This window comes from Oncorhynchus gorbuscha, linkage group LG22, assembly GCF_021184085.1.
Source record: "Oncorhynchus gorbuscha isolate QuinsamMale2020 ecotype Even-year linkage group LG22, OgorEven_v1.0, whole genome shotgun sequence".
NCBI lineage: Eukaryota > Metazoa > Chordata > Actinopteri > Salmoniformes > Salmonidae > Oncorhynchus > Oncorhynchus gorbuscha.
The window spans coordinates 26,605,559-26,627,104 of NC_060194.1; the positions used below are offsets into that span (position 1 = coordinate 26,605,559).

Here is a 21,546-nt window from a genome sequence, read left to right on the forward strand (position 1 = left end):
AAAGTACAATAATGTATATACGTATATTTTTAAAGATTTTTACAAATTAATTAAAAATGGAAAGCTAAAATATCTTGAGTCAATAAGTACTGTGTTATGTAAAACCTAAATCAGTTCAGAATAAATATTTGCTTAACAAGTCACATATTAAGTTGCATGAGTTTTAAATTACTATCTCATCTCTGTACCGCACACATGCAATTACAGTGCCTTGCGAAAGTATTCGGCCCCTTTGAACTTTGTGACCTTATGCCACATTTCAGGCTTCAAACATAAATATATAAAACTGTATTTTTTTGTGAAGAATCAACAACAAGTGGGACACAATCATGAAGTGGAAGGACATTTATTGGATATTTCAAACTTTTTTAACAAATCAAAAACGGAAAAATTGGGCGTGCAAAATTATTCAGCCCCCTTAAGTTAATACTTTGTAGCGCCACCTTTTGCTGCGATTACAGCTGTAAGTCGCTTGGGGTATGTCTCTATCAGTTTTTCACATCGAGAGACTGAAATTTTTTCCCATTCCTCCTTGCAAAACAGCTCGATCTCAGTGAGGTTGGATGGAGAGCATTTGTGAACAGCAGTTTTCAGTTCTTTCCACAGATTCTCGATTGGATTCAGGTCTGGACTTTGACTTGGCCATTCTAACACCTGAATATGTTTATTTTTGAACCATTCCATTGTAGATTTTGCTTTATGTTTTGGATCATTGTCTTGTTGGAAGACAAATCTCCATCCCAGTCTCAGGTCTTTTGCAGACTCCATCAGGTTTTCTTCCAGAATGGTCCTGTATTTGGCTCCATCCATCTTCCCACCAATTTTAACCATCTTCCCTGTCCCTGCTGAAGAAAAGCAGGCCCAAACCATGATGCTGCCACCACCATGTTTGACAGTGGGGATGGTGTGTTCAGGGTGATGAGCTGTGTTGCTTTTACGCCAAACATAACGTTTTGCATTGTTGCCAAAATGTTCAATTTTGGTTTCATCTGACCAGAGCACCTTCTTCCACATGTTTGGTGTGTCTCCCAGGTGGCTTGTGGCAAACTTTAAACACGTTGTTTTATGGATATCTTTAAGAAATGGCTTTCTTCTTGCCACTCTTCCATTAAGGCCAGATTTGTGCAATATACGACTGATTGTTGTCCTATGGACAGAGTCTCCCACCTCAGCTGTAGATCTATGCAGTTCATCCAGAGTGATCATGGGCCTCTTGGCTGCATCTCTGATCAGTCTTCTCCTTGTATGAGCTGAAAGTTTAGAGGGATGGCCAGGTCTTGGTAGATTTGCAGTGGTCTGATACTCCTTCCATTTCAATATTATCGCCTGCACAGTGCTCCTTGGGATGTTTAAAGCTTGGGAAATCTTTTTGTATCCAAATCAGGCTTTAAACTTCTTCACAACAGTATCTCGGACCTGCCTGGTGTGTTCCTTGTTCTTCATGATGCTCTCTGCACTTTTAACGGACTTCTGAGACTATCACAGTGCAGGTGCATTTATACGGAGACTTGATTACACACAGGTGGATTGTATTTATCATCATTAGTCATTTAGGTCAACATTGGATCATTCAGAGATCCTCACTGAACTTCTGGAGAGAGTGTGCTGCACTGAAAGTAAAGGGGCTGAATAATTTTGCACGCCCAATTTTTCAGTTTTTGATTTGTTAAAAAAGTTTGCAATATCCAATAAATGTCGTTCCACTTCATGATTGTGTCCCACTTGTTGTTGATTCATCACAAAAAAATACAGTTTTATATCCGTATGTTTGAAGCCTGAAATGTGGCAAAAGGTCGCAAAGTTCAAGGGGGCAGAATACTTTCGCAAGGCGCTGTATCTGTAAGGTCCCTCAGTTGAGCAGTGAATTTCAAACACAGATTTAACCACAAAGACCAGGGAGGTTTTCCAATGCCTCGCAAAGAAGGGCACTTATTGGTAACAGACATTGAATATCCCTTTGAGCATGGTGACGTTATTAATTACACTTTGCATGGTGTATCAATACACTCCACCCAGTCACTTCAAAGATACAGGAATCCTTCCTAACTCAGTTGCCGGAGAGGAAGGAAACTGCTCAGGGATTTCACCATGAGGCCAATGGTGACTTTAAAAAAGTTACATTGGAGAAAACTGAGGATGGAGCAACAGTATTGTAGTTACTCCACAGTTACTACACCAGTGGTGTAAAGTACTTAGGTTTTAAAAAAAATTGTGCCATCTGGTTTGCTTCATTTAAGGAATTTGAAGTGGTTTATACTTTTACTTTTGATACTTGAGTATATTTAAAACCAAATACTGTTAGACTCTTACTCAAGTAATATTTTACTGGGTGACTTTCACATTTTATATTAAGGTACCTTTCCTTTCACTTAAGTATGACAATTGAGTACTTTTTCCACCAGTGGTGAAAACAAGGAAGCTTGTACAGAATCAAAAATATTCCAAAACATGCATCCTGTTTGCAACAAAGCACTAAAGTAATATTGCAAAAAGAAATGTGGCAAAGCAATTCATTTTTTTTGTGCTGAATAAAACATTTTATGTTTGCTACAAATCCAGCACATCACATTACTGAGTACCACTCTCCATATTTGAAAGCATAGTGGTAGCTGCATCATGTTATGGGTATGCTTGTAATCATTAAGGACTGGGGAGTTTTTCCAAGATAAAAAATAAACAAAATGGTGCTAAGCATAGGCAAAACCGTTTAGGAAAAGCTGCTTTCCAACAGACACCGGGAGATTAATTCACCTTTCAGCAGGGCCAAATCTACAATGGAGCTGCTCAGCAATAAGACACCCACCCATAAGACAGTAAAGGCTCCTGAGTGGCCGAGTTAAAGTTTTGATTTAAATCTACTTGACAATCTATGGCAAGACTTGAAAATGGTTGTCTAGCAATGATCAACAACCAATTTGACAGAGCTTGGAGAATTTTGAAAATAATGTGCACATGTTGCACAATTCTGGTGTGGAAAGCTCTTAGAGACTTCATCCACTTTGAATTCAGGCTGTAACATAACAAAATGTGGAGTAATTCGAGGGCTATGAATACTTTCTGAAGGAACTAATTAATTACAATTCAACTAATTAGTATCTGTACCAAAATAAAGGCAATTCACTCACAAGTAGTGCAAAAGGTATGCTATCTACCATGTAAAACCATCAAATTGTATGTATGTTTGTCCAACACATCTCAACAGTGTAAACATAAATGTTACCCGATAGTACACAATCGACCACAATAACTCCCACTAGCCTTGTTACAGCTAATAGTAAAATACATGAACGGCTAAGTATAAATTATCAGTGTAAAAAAAACAAAAAACAATATGTACCATAAACTTTTTGGAAAAGGTAATATTTATCTCGACATGTAATACCTGTTAGGTTTATGTACTCTTGTTTGTATATTTCTGTTTTTGTATTTGTTGTATTGTTCATAATAATAATTTTAAAAAGCTATGGCTAAACTAGCATTTAGCATAAGGCTCGGCTAGCTAGTGAGCTTTCTAAAACAAATAACCTAAACATCTAACTACAAGGATTCAATAGTGCAACATATATGTATCTAAATCTGAGCCATCGTATAATCAAATTAAATCATCCAGAGGAAAAAATATAGATTTATAACTTTGAAAAGTCTGCAGTGTAATTTTGTTAGGTTCACCTCCATGTTAAATACTTTCCACCTAGTGTGGTTTCATTACTTATAATGGGGAGACTTAGCATTTTCTAGCTTCAACTGAAACTAATCTGTAAAACACGAGAAATGATGAGATGAGATAATTGGCTAGTTTCAGGAAAAGTTATCTCAATAGAATGAGGAAGTGTAAAGGCCACCAACCAACAGAGAGTGCCAATGCATTTCAGTGCATATTAATGCATAAACCTGAGGGATTCCAATAATGAAATCAAAGTAATAAAAATTATGGCTCACAAATAATACCCTTTTTTATACATATTTATATATATAAACACAAAACTGTGACCATACATTTTGTTAGTGCGGAGGGGTGGGGGTGCTCAAATGCCAAGTGAAGTGTCACGCCCTGACCATAGAGAGCTTTTTATTATCTTTGTTGGTTAGGTCGGGGTATGACTGGGGTGGGACATCTAGGTGATTATATTTCTATGTTGGCCTGGTATGGTTCCCAATCGGAGGCAGCTGTTTATCGTTGTCTCTGATTGGGGATCATATTTAGGCAGCCATTTCCCCTTTGTGGGATCTTGACTATGTATAGTTGCCTGTTAGCACTATAGCAGCTTCACGTTTCGTTTTGCATTTATTGTTTTCTTTGAGTTTCACTTCAAAATAAAGAGGATGGAACCATACCACGCTGCATCTTGGTCCACTCATTGTATCGATCGTGACAGAAGATCCCACCAACAACGGACCAAGCAGTGTGCCCAGGAGGAAAGCCAGGAGTGGAGGACATCCTGGACGTGGGAAGAGATTATGGCAGGAGACAGAAGCCTGCCATGGAAGCAGGCGGAAGTAGCGAGGGAGCAACAACGACGACACCGGGGATCGCAGCCACGACGGAAGCCCGAGAGGCAGCCTCAAAACATTTGGGGGGTGGCACATGGAGTGGTCTGTGACGCTGAGGGGTGAGTCAGAGACCGAGGAGGAATATTGGGACAGATTGAGCGAGGAGTGGGCGGCGAAAGTTGAGGGGAGTGAACCAGAGACTGTCAGTGAGTTGAGGGATAATGTGGAGGAGGGAGAAATGAGAGAGTTATTGAATTGGTGGAGGATGCACGACATTTGCCCTAAGGAGCGTGTTATCGATTTAAAGCCAACTGAGTCAGCTCTCCGTACTCGTCCTGAGAAGTGTGTTAAAGTTCCGGTACAAGTGATGCCGGCTATACGCACCAGGTCTCCAGTACGCCTTCCCAGCCCAGTACGTCCTGTGCCAACTCTCCATACTCGTCCTGAGAAGTGTGTTAAAGTTCCGGTACAATTGATGCCGGCTATACGCACCAGGTCACCAGTGCGCATCCACAGTCCAGTACGTCATGTGCCTCCTCCCCGCATTCGCCCTGAGGTGCGTGTCACCAGCCCTGTGCCACCTGTACTGGCCTCACGCATCAGGCCTCCAGTGCACCTCCACAGTCCAGTATGTCCTGTGCCTCCTCCCTGCACTTGCCCTGAGGTGCGTGTCACCAGCCCGGTGCCACCTGTACCGGCCCCACGCATCAGGCCTCCAGTGCTTCTCCACAGTCCAGAGCTTCCGGTGACAGTTCCCAGTCCGAAACCTCCAGCGACCGTCCAAAGTCCGGGACCTCCTGAGACGGTCCACGGTCAAGTTCCTCCGGTGATGAGCCACGGTCCGGAGCTTCCAGCGACGATCCCCGCACCAGAGCCGCCATTGAGAATGATGTATCCACAAACTTAGTGGGTACTTCAACCCGCACCGGAGCCGCCCCCAATGTAGATGCCCACCCGAACCCTCCCCTATTGAGTCCCCTATTGATTAATTAATGAATCAATCATTTATCTCATGCTATACAAAGATAAATGACATACACTTTTCTAAACTAATCCAATCTGTTAGTTGGATTTATTGTACCTGTTACTGAAATTGTTGTTCCATTTTAGATGGTTATTTTTCCATATTTCTAACCCTAGCAGTCTTTATGAATGCAGATTATGGGGTGGGGGTGCTCAAATGCCAAGTGAAGTGTCACGCCCTGACCATAGAGAGCTTTTTATTATCTTTGTTGGTTAGGTCGGGGTGTGACTGGGGTGGGACATCTAGGTGATTATATTTCTATGTTGGCCTGGTATGGTTCCAGCATAATGTGCTTGATGCCGGTTTTGCTTCAGCTTATATTTGTTTCCAAAACACAGCAAAGGCTGTTCACCAGTAAAAACACAACAAGGGCTGGTCACCAGCGAAAACACAGCGAAGGCTGGTCTGCCAGCATAACTAGCTAGACCTTGCTGGTCAGACCAGCTTGACCAGCTATACCATGGTAGTCTTCCAGCATAACCTGCAGGGGTGGGCAGTTCCAGTCCTCGAGGGCCTGATTGGTGTCACGGTTTTTCCCCAGCCCCGGCTAACACACCTGACTCCAATAATCACCTAATCGTGATCTTCAGTTTAGAATTAATTTTGATTAATCAGCTGTGTTCGATAGGGATGGAGAACAAGTGTGACATCAATCAGGCCCCCGAGGACTGTAGTTGCCCGCCCCTGATGCTGGTTGGCCAGCAGAACCAGTTAGACCATGCTGGTCAAACCAGCTTGACCAGCATCCGACCAGCTTAGACCACATGGACCAGATTGGAATTCATCCTGGTTTATGCAGTTTTTTTCAGCAGCACAGTTAATGTTTTATAAAGCACATTGAAATACAGCCACAATTAAATTCAGAAATAGCCTGTCATGCAATATTTTGCTTTGTTCATGCTTCCTGGAACTAATGTCTTTTTTTATGGCCAATGCCATTTCAAATCAAATCAAATTGTATTTGTCACATACACCGAATACAACAGGTGTAGACCTTTTCGTGAAATGCTTACTTACAGGCCCTTAACCAATAATGCAGTTCAAGAAATAGAGTTAAGAAAATATTTCCTAAATAAACTAAAGTAAAAAAAATGTAATCTAATCAAAAAGTATCACAAGAAAATGACATAACAACAATGAGGCTATATACAGGTTATACCGGTACCGAGTCAATGTGCGGGGGTACAGGTTAGTCGAGGTAATATGTAAAGTGACTATTCATAGATAATAAACAGCGAATATCAGCGGTGTAAAAACAATGTAAATATTCCGGGTGGCCATTTGATTAATTGTTTAGCAGTCTAATGGCTTGGGGGTAGAAGCTGTTAAGGAGCCTTTTGGTCCTAGACTTGGTGCTCATGTATTTATTTTTTATTTTATTTCACCTTTATTTAACCAGGTAGGCTAGTTGAGAAAAAGTTCCCATTTACAACTGCGACCTGGCCAAGATAAAGCATAGCAGTGTGAACAGACAACAACACAGAGTTACACATGGAGTAAACAATAAACAATAAACAAGTCAATAACATAGTAGGAAAAAAAAATCTATATACATTGTGTGCAAAAGGCATGAGGAGGTAGGCAATAAATAGGTCATAGGAGTGAATCATTACAATTGAGCAGATTAACACTGGAGTGGTAAATGATCAGATGAACATGTACAGGTAGAGATACTGGTGTGCAAAAGAGCAGAAAAGTAAATAAAATAAAAACAGTATGGGGATGAGGCAGATAAATTGGGAGGGCTATATACCGATGGACTATGTATAGCTGCAGCGATCGGTTAGCTGCTCAGATAGCAGATGTTTAAAGTTGATGAGGGAGATAAGTCTCCATCTTCAGAGATTTTTGCAATTTGTTCCAGTCGCAGGCAGCAGAGAACTGGAAGGAAAGGCGGCCAAATGAGGTTTTGGCTTTAGGGATGATCAGTGAGATACACTTGCTGGAGCACGTGCTATGGGTGGGTGTTGCCATCGTGACCAGTGAACTGAGATAAGGCGGAGCTTTACCTAGCATAGATTTGTAGATGACCTGGAGCCAGTGTGTCTGGCGATTAACTTGTAGTTAGGGCCAGCCGACTAGAGCATACAGGTCGCAGTGGTGGGTGGTATAAGGTGCTTTAGTAACAAAACGGACGGCACTGTGATAAACTGCATCCAGTTTGCTGAGTAGAGTATTGGAAGCTATTTTGTAGATGACATCACCAAAGTCGAGGATCGGTAGGATAGTCAGTTTTACTAGGGTAAGTTTTGCGGCTTGAGTGAAGGAGGCTTTGTTGCGAAATAGAAAGCCGACTCTAGATTTGATTTTGGAATGGAGATGTTTGATATGAGTCTGGAGGGAGGGTCTGCAGTCTAGCCAGACACCTAGGTACTTATAGATGTCCACATATTCTAGGTCGGAACCATCCAGGGTGGTGATGCTAGTCGGGCGTGCGGGTGCAGGCAGCGAACGGTTGAAAAGCATGAATTTAGTTTTACTAGCGTTTAAGAGCAGTTGGAGGCCACGGAAGGAGTGTTCTATGGAATTGAAGCTCGTTTGGAGGTTAGATAGCACAGTGTCCAAGGAAGGGCCAGAAGTATACAGAATGGTGTCGTCTGCGTAGAGGTGGATCAGGGAATCACCCGCAGCAAGAGCAACATCATTGATATACACAGAGAAAAGAGTCGGCCCGAGAATTGAACTCTGTGGTACCACCATAGAGACTGCCAGAGGACCGGACAACATGCCCTCCGATTTGACACACTGAACTCTGTCCGCAAAGTAGTTGGTGAACCAGGCAAGGCAGTCATTAGAAAAACCGAAGCTACTGAGTCTGCCGATAAGAATATGGTGATTGACAGAGTCGAAAGCCTTGGCTAGGTTGATGAAGACGGCTGCACAGTACTGTCATGTACTGCTTGCCGTATGGTAGCAGAGAGAACAAACAGTCTATGACTTGGGTGACTTGATTCTTTGGCAATTATTTGGTCCTTCCTCTGACACCGCCTAGTATATAGGTCCTGGATGGCAGGAAACTTGGCCCCAGGGATGTAGTGCCCGACGGTCAGATGCCGAGCAGTTGCCATACCATGATACGTCTTTGGTGATGTGGACAGCAAGGAACTTGAACCTCTCGACCCACTCCACCTCATTCCCTTCGATGTTAATGGGGGCCTGTCCGGCCCTCTTTTTCCTATAGTCCACGATCAGCATTGAGGGAGAGGTTGTTGTCCTGGCACCACACTGCCTGGTCTCTGACCCCCTCCCTATAGGCTGTCTCATCGCTGTCGGTGATCAGGCCTACCACCGTTGTGTAGTCAGCAAACTTAATAATGGTGTTGGTGTCCTGCTTGGTCATGCAGTCATGGGTGAACAGGGAGTACAGGAGGGTACTAAAGCACACACCCCTGAGGGGCCCCTGTGTTGAGGATCAGCATGGCAGATGTGTTGTTGCCTACCCTTACCACCTGGGGGCAGCCCGTCAGGAAGTCCAGGATCAAGTTGCAGAGGGAGGTGTTTAGTCCCAGGATCCTTAGCTTAGTGAGTGCTATGGTGTTGAACGCTGAGCTGTAGTCAATGAACAGCATTCTCACATCGGTGTTCCTTTTGTACAGGTGGTAAAGGGCGGTGTGGAGTGTGATTGAGATTGCGTCATCTGTGGATCTGTTGATCTGTCCTTCAAACATGAAGGACTTCTAAAGAATAGAGAAATCATTATGATAATTTTTACATTTACATTTAAGTCATTTAGCAGACGCTCTTATCCAGAGCGACTTACAAATTGGTGCATTCACCTTATGACATCCAGTGGAACAACCACTTTACAATAGTGCATCTAAATATTTGAAGGGGGGGTGAGAAGGATTACTAATAATCTCAAGTCATATTCAGACATATTTCTAGGAATAGGCCTACAGAACACTAAGCTTGATATTTTTTAGCCCGAACTTCTACCCTAACTAGGGCTGTGACGTTCATGGAATTTTGGTCATATTGGTCAGCCAAATGACCACAGTCACCGTTATAATTGTTTGAATAGAAGAAAAAAAAGTGTTATATTTTTATAGATATATTTTTTAAAGCTCCTCTCCTGGAATCCTGCTGCTTCAGGGAGGGGGGGCATTTCCTAGGCAACCAAAGACTTGTTTGCTACAATACCTTGCTTGTTTCAGCAAGGAGCAACAAAGTTGAATCACTTGTAAAGAGTGCATGTTACTGCTGAAACGGACTCAACCGCATGAATGCCCGGCCTTCACATCTTCAGTCAGCTGTTCATTCCAAACAAATTTACGCTTATGACCGTTATTTATTTTCGTGAATGTCTCCATCCAGATTCGTCAATTACATAATTATACGGTGATTGTGCCAGCCCTAACCCTAACCCAAAGGAACATGATCAACTAATGTGAATACTTCAGGAAAGTGTTGGTGTTGCTCTCTGGGAAAGAAATCAAATGTGTGCTGATAGTAATCCTGGGCCTCAGACACACCAATAGCGTTTGCTGGCCGAGAGTACTTAGCACCTGTGAACAGAGTGCCGGCCATAATTTCCAAATTGAGTGTGCATCAATTTTACATGTAGAATCGAGTGAAAGTGTTTGCAGTCAGACATCTACAGCGGGTGGTCCCTAAAACACAGTATGCTGAACGACACTGGTGCCCCTATGCCCAGCCCAGAGAACAACCCACTGAGCCCTGAGTCCTTTCTCCTTTTGTTCTGGTGTCGCTCGCCCCCTAAGCTTGCAGCAGGCTAGCACCTATAGTAACATTATGACGCAGTCCCTCTCCACACCTTCAGCTTTACTTTGTGACTCCTTAATTAAGAGATTGAATCCCACGCCGGTTCCAGATGAAGGATTTTCTCAGGTCCCTTTGTACTGGAGGACATTCCTCAGATCCTCATGCCCCTCGGACACACTGTTGTTAAATCATAATAACACTTATCTCAGCAGTGATTGGATAAGATTTATGTAACTCTTAGAATTCAGGAATAGGAGTTAACAGGGGTAATAGAACTTCGACACCCGGTAACACAAACCCTAACCCTGATTACAGCCAACAGGTATAATGCATTGATACGGGTTATACGCATGTTATGAGCATTTATTAAATTACTATGTATCATAACATTCTCTCTCTCTCTCTCTCTTTCTGATAGGAGGAGATCTGTCCAATGAGCTGGTCCGTCACTTCCTGATTGAGTGTACACAGAAAGGAGTTCGGTTGAAGGGCTGTCCCAATGAGCCCTACTTTGGTGAGTGTCTCTTCTCAAGCACACTTTACATACACGATTGAGGACAGTGGTAAAACAGTGGGGACCTCTGCTGGTTACTCTGTGTAACCAGCTAAATAATTTGAAATGTTTCAGAGTTCCCTCTACTGGATAATCAACACAACTGCCCTTCAGACCTTGTGTTGAAAGCTCATCACAACTCTAAATTGCTATGATGTTTATAGTATGTTTTCTATTGTTTTTGTTTTCCAGGAAGTTTAACAGCGTTGGTGTGCCAGCACTCAATCACTCCACTGGCCCTACCCTGCAAACTCATCATACCTGACAGAGGTGGGAAGCTACTTCTCAGTATCATCATCAGAACAGATTTTACATTCACACAGAAGAGAGTGTTGTATTTGACAAAACATAGTGTCGTGTGGAAAAGCTAGTTAAATGAACACTACTCTCTCTTCTCTCTGTGCAACTAAATGTGACAGGGCTATAAATTGCAGTGCAGTTTAGGATGATATATATATATATACAGTACCAGTCAAAGGTTTGGACACACCTACTCATTCAAGGGTTTTTCTACATTGTTCACTATTTTCTACATTGTAGAATAATAGTGAAGACATCAAAACTATGAAATAACACAAATGGAATTATGTAGTAACCAAAAAAAGTGTTAAACACTTAAAATAAAGAAAAACCCTTGAATGAGTAGGTGTGTCCAAACCTTTGACTGGTACCATAAATTATGTGATTTATTAGCCTGTGCATGCATCTCTTGTCAACTTAGATGAATTGCCTCTACATGGTAGCTATAAACCCACGTCATCAGTGGCAGGGCCAGTAGAGAGATTAATTCAGTGATATATCAATGCCTCCTTTATCCCTCCTTTATCACTTTCTTCATTACATTGTATAGAATATATATTTCCCCCCCCCAATGTCCATAGATCCTCTTGAAGACATGGTGGAGAATACTACTACACAATCTATTACCAACTCTGCTGCTGAGCTGCTCAAACAAGGAGCAGGTAGGGCTTAAATCCTTTACTAACCACAAATCATCGTTATGCACATGTTTATACAGGTGCATGACTATTAGATGAATCAATGGGGATTACAGTGCCTTGCGAAAGTATTCGGCCCCCTTGAACTTTGCAACCTTTTGCCACATTTCAGGCTTCAAATATAAAGATATAAAACTGTATTTTTTTGTGAAGAATCAACAACAAGTGGGACACAATCATGAAGTGGAACGACATTTATTGGATATTTCAAACTTTTTTAACAAATCAAAAACTGAAGAATTGGGCGTGCAAAATTATTCAGCCCCTTTACTTTCAGTGCAGCAAACTCTCTCCAGAAGTTCAGTGAGGATCTCTGAATGATCCAATGTTGACCTAAATGACTAATGATGATAAATACAATCCACCTGTGTGTAATCAAGTCTCCGTATAAATGCACCTGCACTGTGATAGTCTCAGAGGTCCGTTAAAAGCGCAGAGAGCATCATGAAGAACAAGGAACACACCAGGCAGGTCCGAGATACTGTTGTGAAGAAGTTTAAAGCCGGATTTGGATACAAAAAGATTTCCCAAGCTTTAAACATCCCAAGGAGCACTGTGCAAGCAATAATATTGAAATGGAAGGAGTATCAGACCACTGCAAATCTACCAAGACCTGGCCATCCCTCTAAACTTTCAGCTCATACAAGGAGAAGACTGATCAGAGATGCAGCCAAGAGGCCCATGATCACTCTGGATGAACTGCAGAGATCTACAGCTGAGGTGGGAGACTCTGTCCATAGGACAACAATCAGTCGTATATTGCACAAATCTGGCCTTTATGGAAGAGTGGCAAGAAGAAAGCCATTTCTTAAAGATATCCATAAAAAGTGTTGTTTAAAGTTTGCCACAAGCCACCTGGGAGACACACCAAACATGCGGAAGAAGGTGCTCTGGTCAGATGAAACCAAAATTGAACATTTTGGCAACAATGCAAAAGTTATGTTTGGCGTAAAAGCAACACAGCTCATCACCCTGAACACACCATCCCCACTGTCAAACATGGTGGTGGCAGCATCATGGTTTGGGCCTGCTTTTCTTCAGCAGGGACAGGGAAGATGGTTAAAATTGATGGGAAGATGGATGGAGCCAAATACAGGACCATTCTGGAAGAAAACCTGATGGAGTCTGCAAAAGACCTGAGACTGGGATGGAGATTTGTCTTCCAACAAGACAATGATCCAACACATAAAGCAAAATCTACAATGGAATGGTTCAAAAATAAACATATCCAGGTGTTAGAATGGCCAAGTCAAAGTCCAGACCTGAATCCAATCGAGAATCTGTGGAAAGAACTGAAAACTGCTGTTCACAAATGCTCTCCATCCAACCTCACTGAGATCGAGCTGTTTTGCAAGGAGGAATGGGAAAAAATTTCAGTCTCTCGATGTGCAAAACTGATAGAGACATACCCCAAGCGACTTACAGCTGTAATCGCAGCAAAAGGTGGCGCTACAAAGTATTAACTTAAGGGGGCTGAATAATTTTGCACGCCCAATTTTTCCGTTTTTGATTTGTTAAAAAAGTTTGAAATATCCAATAAATGTTGTTCCACTTCATGATTGTGTCCCACTTGTTGTTGATTCTTCACAAAAAAATACAGTTTTATATCTTTATGTTTGAAGCCTGAAATGTGGCAAAAGGTCGCAAAGTTCAAGGGGGCCGAATACTTTCGCAAGGCACTGTATATTAAAGGCTCATAATGAAGTATTGGGCAACAACAACAACCTCAGTTCCTTAGTGATTGTGTAGATAACATGTATTTGGTCTTGCAGTGTGTACTTTGTGGTTCCTGTGTGTGTTCCGTGTGTAGTGTGTGTTTCATCAGTGAGTAACGTGTGTGTTTCTCTGCAGCATGTAACGTGTGGTTCCTGGGCTCGGTGGAGATGGAGTCTCTGACGGGGTACCAGGCTGTGCAGAAGGCCACCAGTGTAACGCTGGGCTCAGACCCTCTGGGTTCAGACCCTCTGCCCACCTCCACCGTGGTCCACTTCAAAGTCTCCTCACAGGGTATCACCCTCACCGACAACCAGAGGAAGTGAGTTATGGATAATACACAGACAGAAAGACAGACACAAACACACATATAATATGTATGGTCACATTAGGAATGCATTTAAAGCTAATATAAAATGATAATACATATATATATACAGTAATAATATGCATTTCTCCTTTTCCCTCCTCCCCCTCTTCTTTCCAGGTTATTCTTCAGAAGGCATTATGCAGTGAACACTGTCATCTTCTGTGCATTGGACCCTCAAGATCGGAAGTGAGTAAAAGATGCCAGAATAAACATCATTTGAAATAAGAGTATGGTGGGGCTAATATCATCACCTTATACTGTTTGTATGATAACTTGCTGACAGTATGTTCTTCTTGTGTTCTTTCCCCCAACCATTCGTAGGTGGAAAAAAGATGGCTGCACTTCCGCAAAGATCTTTGGCTTTGTGGCGAGGAAGACGGGCATTGGGCAGGACAACGTGTGCCACCTGTTTGCCGAGCACGACCCCGAGCAGCCCGCCAGCGCCATTGTCAACTTTGTCTCCAAGGTGATGATTGGCTCCCAGAAGACCAAGTAGACCTGCCACGCTGCTAGCTGATTGGCTAATGGGGCTGTTTCTAAAACTGGAAACTGTATTGTACAACCCACAACCTGCGGGTTATGACCCAGGACTTAATACGTTGGACTGGAAGCCAGCGGAAAAGAGTTCCACCCACAGAACGAGAATGAGTTCTGTGAGTCTCTATTTCTATGTTTCCACCACCTAGGAATGGGATACAACGAACAATGGATAACTGGACATGGGATAGATTTCTCTTGATAACGAGCATGCAAAGACTTGTAAGTTACAGCTCCACCTCCTATCCAAGTAAACTCCGAGTCACAGCACAGAGGGAGCTGTGGACCATCAGCAGGACAGGAGACTCAATAAAATATTTATTGAGTCGAATGAAAACTCAACTTCCTTTGACTTCATTTTCTAATAGACTCTCGTTATGATGAGCATTAGGGGTGTGTATGCAGGGAAACATAGAATACAACAGGTATATTATAACGTGTATTTCATTTATTGTTATAGAACTAATACAGGTGTTTGCATTTCTTTCTTGAAGGGGTTTACAGTTTTATGTATCCCAGCTCTTTATAAGTTAGTTACATATTCCTATTCTCAACATGCTCTGTATGGTGTGATACTATACTAAAGGTAGTTACATATTCCTATTCTCAACATGCTCTGTATGGTGTGATACTATACTAAAGTTAGTTACATATTCCTATTCTCAACATGCTCTGTATGGTGTGATACTATACTAAAGTTAGTTACATATTCCTATTCTCAACATGCTCTGTATGGTGTGATACCATACTAAAGTTAGTTACATATTCCTATTCTCAACATGCTCTGTATGGTGTGATACTATGCTCAAGGGAACCCTAGAAGCCTGGCATGTAAGGGTTTGCCATGTCTAATATTTAACCAAAATGAAATAAACAATATAAATAAAGCATTACTCAAGCTATTAAAAAGGGTAATGAAAAATACTTAATTAATTTTTTTGTTTTTTGTAAATGCACCAAATACTATTTTCAAAGTAATCTACTGACCTTCACACATCCCTACACTCAAGTTTTACCATCCCAATCATTTCCCTTGAACTTTGATGTTGCTCTGGAAATGTATGTGAGTTTAACCACTATCAAAACTAAAATACACACAAATGCTGTGATCTGGATGGGGAGTGTTAGGATGAATTAAACCACAGATCAATATTTTATTTGTAAACCCTAATATATTATATGATTAGTTTATCTAATTAGTTCATTACTTGTACTTCAAACTCCTTTATTACTTAATTCAGTAAAACTTTGTCTGGAAGAATGTTTAAACATTGCTACATCACTGTTTGTTTTTCCTCTGGCTAGTCTCAAATAATTGTTTTCAAGTGTATTTTTGGTGGTATATTATTGCCTCTAACTATATATTGGAATGTCTCATTGTTAATATATTTTATATTATATATATATATAATATATTAACAATGAGACAACATATATATATATATATATATACATTAGAGGAAAATTGTATTATATATTTCATTTGGAATTCATATTTTTTTGTGTGTTGGAACAATAGGTGATTATTGAGCTAAATGGAAAAGTGCAAATGTATTAACATTGCCCACTCAATGCATCATATGAGCTCAATCAAGCGCAACTTTTAAAACACATTTTTGTCTAAATTGACTTTCCTGATCACTTATTTCTTTATGTCAAATAATCTGGACAGGGACCATCTAATCCAATACGGCTTCGTTGAAATATTATACAGTCATTGTTTATGTACATTTTCATTGTATTGTTTCATATTTTTATCATGATGTGCTAGTTATACACTTTATATACAAAAGTATGTGGACACCCCTTCAAATTAGTGGATTCGGCTATTTCAGCCACACCCATTGCTGACAGGTGTATAAAATCGAGCACACAGTCATGCAATCTCCATAGACAAACATTGGCGGTAGAATGGCCTTACTGAAGAGCTCAGTGACATTCAACGTGACACCGTCATAGGATGCCACCTTTCCAAAAAGTTCAGCATGACAATGCCCCCATGTACAAAGCGAGGTCCATAAAGAAATAGTTTGTCGAGATCGCGGTGGAAGAACTGCGAGCCAGACCTAATAGCCCAACACCAGTGCCCGACCTCACTAATGCTCTTGTGACTGAATGGAAGCAAGTCTCCGCAGCAATGTTCCAACTTCTAGTGGAGAGACTTCCCAGAAGAATGGAGGCTGTTGTAGCAGCAAAGGAGGGACCAACTCTATATTAATGCCCATGATTTTGGAACGAGGCGTTCGAAGAGCAGGCGTCCACATACTTTTGGTCGTGTAGTGTATCATCTACAGTCTGTACCTCATAATACCTTTACTATCTCACATTTGGAATAATAATTAAGTGTCGTATTGATCCTGCAGCAAGTGACATGAACAGTTAATTTGTATATTAGAAATTACATTTTCAATGTTAGATGTAAATAAACAAAAGGGAAAAGTAATGTCATTGGTACATTTATTTATTCTCGAAAAGTAGAGAGAGAAAGGGAAAGAGAGAGAGAGAGAGATCTGACTTTCAATTCAGGTACCACAGAATGAGAGAGATTTGTTGAGTTTGGCAGTAAGTCTGATTTGTATGTCTGTTGTTCCACCAGGAAACCAGAAGAGGGCGCTAGTAACACACAAATCCTTAAGCGTCAACTAAGTTCTACTAAGTTAACACATGGGATTGTTTTAAGATGATCATACCATGTACCATTAACTATTAGATTTGGAATTTTAGGACCCCTTCAGCTATCAAAAATATATATAAAAAAATGATTTGATGAAACATTGAATTTGGCCTTACTGCTATTAGCCCATAGAAACAAACACATTGAACAGATGTATACATGGAAAAAGATAGTCATAAAGAAATCTAAAGATAGTCTGTCTTGAAGTGTCTGTCCTATATCTGAGAGAAATAAGAAAGATCAGAAAAATATTTAAAAAATGTACAAATATTTAACACATTTCTTTAGGCACTAAACTACTTCCATATATACACCCATAAAATGTTTTAACTGGAACAAGTCTTGTGAGGCATGTGTGTGCATCCATAGAGGGGTCATATTAGCGTTTAGCCCAAACTGTTCGGGCGCTACAAACAGAAGTTGGCAGATCAGTGGTACCGAGTTCAGAGGGGGGGGGGGGGCGTAGAACAAAACGGACAACATCATTGTGTTCATGAGAGTCCTCTCTTTCCATAGAGGGGTCATATTAGTTTGGATGCTACAAACGTTTTTGCGAGAAGACCGATTTTCTGAATATCTCATGGTCTGACAAACACTGCTATAGCTCGGCCACCTTCCACCAAAGATGCGGAAGGCCGCCATTGGCTGATGCATTGGATTGAGACGCAGCCCGTGCAAAAAAAACTGTTATCTCTTTCTTAAACAGATGGATACTGATGGGGATTCTTTGTATTATACTAAATAGATTTCCACGGGGGGCACGGACATCGCGTCTAGGGGGTATGTCAGCTAACCTGCACAGGAAACACTTCGGAGAAAGGGTAAGAGAGATTGGATCACAGAAATAGAACACACAGACATACACACTTGCACAAAAGCAGTATTAAAATAATTATTAATTAGAAGATGATCTGTCCAAGATTGTCATATGACTCTGTCCTTCCTGGATTGTGTACTGTGTCCTTCCTGGATTGTCTTGTGCACTCACTGCACTGTGTTCGTCCTGGATCGTCTTGTGTACTGTGTCAGTCCTGGATCGTCTTGTGTACTGTGTCCTTCCTGGATTGTCTTGTGCACTCACTGCACTGTGTTTGTCCTGGATCGTCTTGTGTACTGTGTCAGTCCTGGATCGTCTTGTGTACTGTGTTTGTCCTGGATCGTCTTGTGTACTGTGTTTGTCCTGGATCGTCTTGTGTACTGTGTTTGTCCTGGATCGTCTTGTGTACTGTGTTTGTCCTGGATCGTCTTGTGTACTGTGTTTGTCCTGGATCGTCTTGTGTACTGTGTTTGTCCTGGATTGTCTATTGCACTGTTGATCCTGGATTATCAAGACTATCGCTACAAATCGTGCAAATGTTGATGATGTCACAAGGCAGTTTATTGTCTGATTGGATGATGAACCCTAAAGACAACACAGGAACATGTCATTTAACACTTGGAGAAATCAGGTCGTGTTCCTCTGCTCTCTCTGGGCGGTACAGGTCTGGACAGGTCTGTCTTTGACTGGCCCGGTGGTGAGACTGAGGTACAAATTGCAGGGTGAGGAGAGTGGAGGAGAGGGGGAAGGTGGGAAGGGAGAGAAACCCCCTACTGTCCTTGGACAGGTGGTGAAAGTGAAGAATTCCCGGGGAGGGGAGGAAGGGAGTGTAGGTGTCTTATTTAGTCTGAGTTGGCCACAGAGAAAAAGGAATTTGGGGAATCCAAAGTCCAGAGAAGCAGACAATACTAAAATAATAGAAGGGAATTCTCTGAGGAGGTAGATGTTTTACGAGAACAGATTGTGCTATTGCAATATTTCAGACAAGTAATAATAGCATCCTCATTTTCATTTAACAGAGACAGAAAGAGAAAGAGACAGAGAGAGAGAGAGGGAGAAAGAAAGAAAGAAAAATTCCCACTCATTGTATGTATTGAGCACATTGTCCATAAGTTACCATCACAGGGTTCAATGTGTGCACCTTTCATAAGATCCATCCAGTAGTCTCTTGTACAGAATAACATACATCATAATTACAGAATACAGAATACACTGGGGAGAGAGAGACCTCTCGTTGAATTTCCATGCATATTGTTCGTTCATAGTAAATTGGGTTCAATCAATTCTAGGAAATACTGTAATTTCTCAGAATACACTGGATACTGACCGGGAATTCCTCAACTACCACCACTATTCTGGAACCTCCTACCTTCTGACCCTAAACACAAACCCAATCTCCACTGATGAGTCTCAACCAGGGCAGGGCATAATCGCCGCCATTGTCTTGTGTGTTCTGACCTGCTCAAGCGCCCGTTACAGACACTGATTAGGGCTGTCACACATACAGTAATAATACATCCAGCTCCGCCAAACTATTTCACATGTTTGCACAAGGCTGTTTCTGGGAGGAGCTCTTCAAGTCTGGATTGGTAAGTGGTGGCCCCAGTCCCATAGAACTTTTCCTCCTCCCTGCTCCCCATCTCCCTCCCTCCATTCACTTGTTGTTTAATTAGGGAGGAGAGGAGGAGGGGATGAAGAGGGAAAGGAGGTCCCCTTTCGGAGGAAGAACAAAGGTCGCGGCGCAGAAATACAAAGTTCAATTTTGGGATCGCTGCACAATGTCATGCACTGTTTGATTTTGGGCCGTCTTTGCCACCCAGCGTCATGTAAATACCTTTTTATGATTACAGGATGCCCTTTACCCTACTCTGCAGGAGCTATAGTATTATAATGATACATTACCCTAGAGGTTATATCGATGTAAAGCAGTGTGCAGACCAAAGGATTTTACTAATCATATACAACCAATAACCGTGCAACAAATGTCGGCCTAGATGACATTTTACCACTAAAGAGATGCAATGTAATATTACAGTCATTACAAAAGAAAAAAAAATATTACTTTTCCGACCTGCCAACAGAACAACAAGGCTCAACAGCTCCAACACATAGCAGGGTAGGAAGGAGGGCCAGAAGGTACTGGGATGGTATCTGATGGATTGTGGGCCTGCTGTTGTGTTACACTTGACTGTGTTAAAAGTGGAGGTGGTGACCCATTTACTGACTGTATGCATGGGGGAGTGTGTTACAGGCCAGACAACAAAGACTTCTAATCACTCCCAGTCTCTCGCTCTAACTCATACTCCACTTCGACAACACTATTTGTGCGTCCCAAATGGCGCCCTACTCCATTCATATGGCACTACTTTTGACCAGGCCCCTTAGGAAATATGGTGTATTTGGGACGCACATGTATTGACTCGACTGACTGCCCTCATGGTTACAACTTCGCCAATATTATATAGACCTGCTCAGCCATGACTAGGTTTACATTAGGTGGACACCACAGGAACAGCAGAGCAGTGCATTGAAGGGTGTCAGAGCAAGTTTGTGTGTGTGCGTGTATGTGCTGCGTGTGTGCATGCATACAGTGCATTCGGAAAGTATTCAGCCTCCTTGACTTTTTAACATTTTTGTTACGTTACAGCCTTTTTCTAAAATGTATAACGTTTTTCCCCCCTCATAATAATAACAAAGTGGAATCAGTATTCAGAACCTTTACTTTATACTTTGTTGAAGCACCTTTGGCAGCGATTACAGCCTTGAGTCTTCTTGTGTATGACGCTATGAGCTTGGCACACCTGCATTTGGGGAGTTTCTCCCATTCTTCTCTGTAGATCCTCTCAAGCTCTGTCAGGTTGGATGGGGAGTGTCACTGTACAGCTATTTTCAGATCTCTCCAAAGATGTTCGATCGTGTTCAAGTCCGGGCTCTAGCTGGGCCACTCAAGGACATTCAGAGACTTGTCCCGAAGCCACTCCTGCGGTGTCTTGATGGTGTGTTTAAGATAGTTATCCTCTTGGAGGATTTCCCTTGCCCCAATGTTTGTCCTTCTGGAAGGTTTTCCCATCTCTACAGATGAACTGTGGAGCTCTATCAGAGTGACCACCTCCGTGACCAAGGCCCTTCTCCACCAATTGCTCAGTTTGGCTGGGTGGCCAGCTCTAGGAAGAGTCTTGATGGTTCTAAACGTCTTCCATTTAAGAATGATGAAGGCCACTGTGTTCTTGGGGAGCTTCAATGCTACAGAAATGTTTTGGTATCCTTCCCCAGATCTGTGCCTCGACACAATCTCAGAGATCTGTCTCGAAGCTCTATGGACAATTCATTCAACCTCATGGCTTGATTTTTACTCTGACATGCACTGTCAAATGTGGGATCTTTTATAGACAGGTGTGTGCCTTTCCAAATCATATACAATTAATTGAATTTACCACAGGTGGACTCCAATCAAGTTGTAGATCATCTCAAGGATGGTCAATGGAAACATTTGCAAAAAAAATCTAAAAACCCGTTTTCACTTTGTCATTATAGGGTATTGTGTGTAGATTGATGAGGAAAAAATATTTTATTTATATTAGAATAAGGCTGTACCGTAACAAGATGTGGAAAAGTCCAGGGGTCTGAATACTTTCCTAATATAATGT

At 41.8% G+C, this 21,546-nt stretch overlaps 1 protein-coding gene across 3 annotated transcripts in view; it reads left to right on the forward strand.

Annotated features, from left to right (window-relative positions):
• The window catches only part of LOC124009401 (tensin-3-like), a 74,090-nt gene extending 57,881 nt beyond the window's left edge, over positions 1–16,209 (forward strand). For all 3 annotated transcript variants that reach the window (XM_046321204.1, XM_046321203.1, XM_046321205.1), the window contains exons 21-26: positions 10,656–10,751; positions 10,983–11,060; positions 11,672–11,752; positions 13,640–13,823; positions 13,989–14,057; positions 14,193–16,209. In XM_046321204.1, coding sequence (XP_046177160.1) covers positions 10,656–10,751; positions 10,983–11,060; positions 11,672–11,752; positions 13,640–13,823; positions 13,989–14,057; positions 14,193–14,367 — 683 coding nt within the window. In that variant the 3' untranslated portion in view covers positions 14,368–16,209. The remainder of the gene's footprint in view (positions 1–10,655; positions 10,752–10,982; positions 11,061–11,671; positions 11,753–13,639; positions 13,824–13,988; positions 14,058–14,192) is intronic.
• The last annotated feature ends 5,337 nt before the right edge of the window (positions 16,210–21,546 follow it).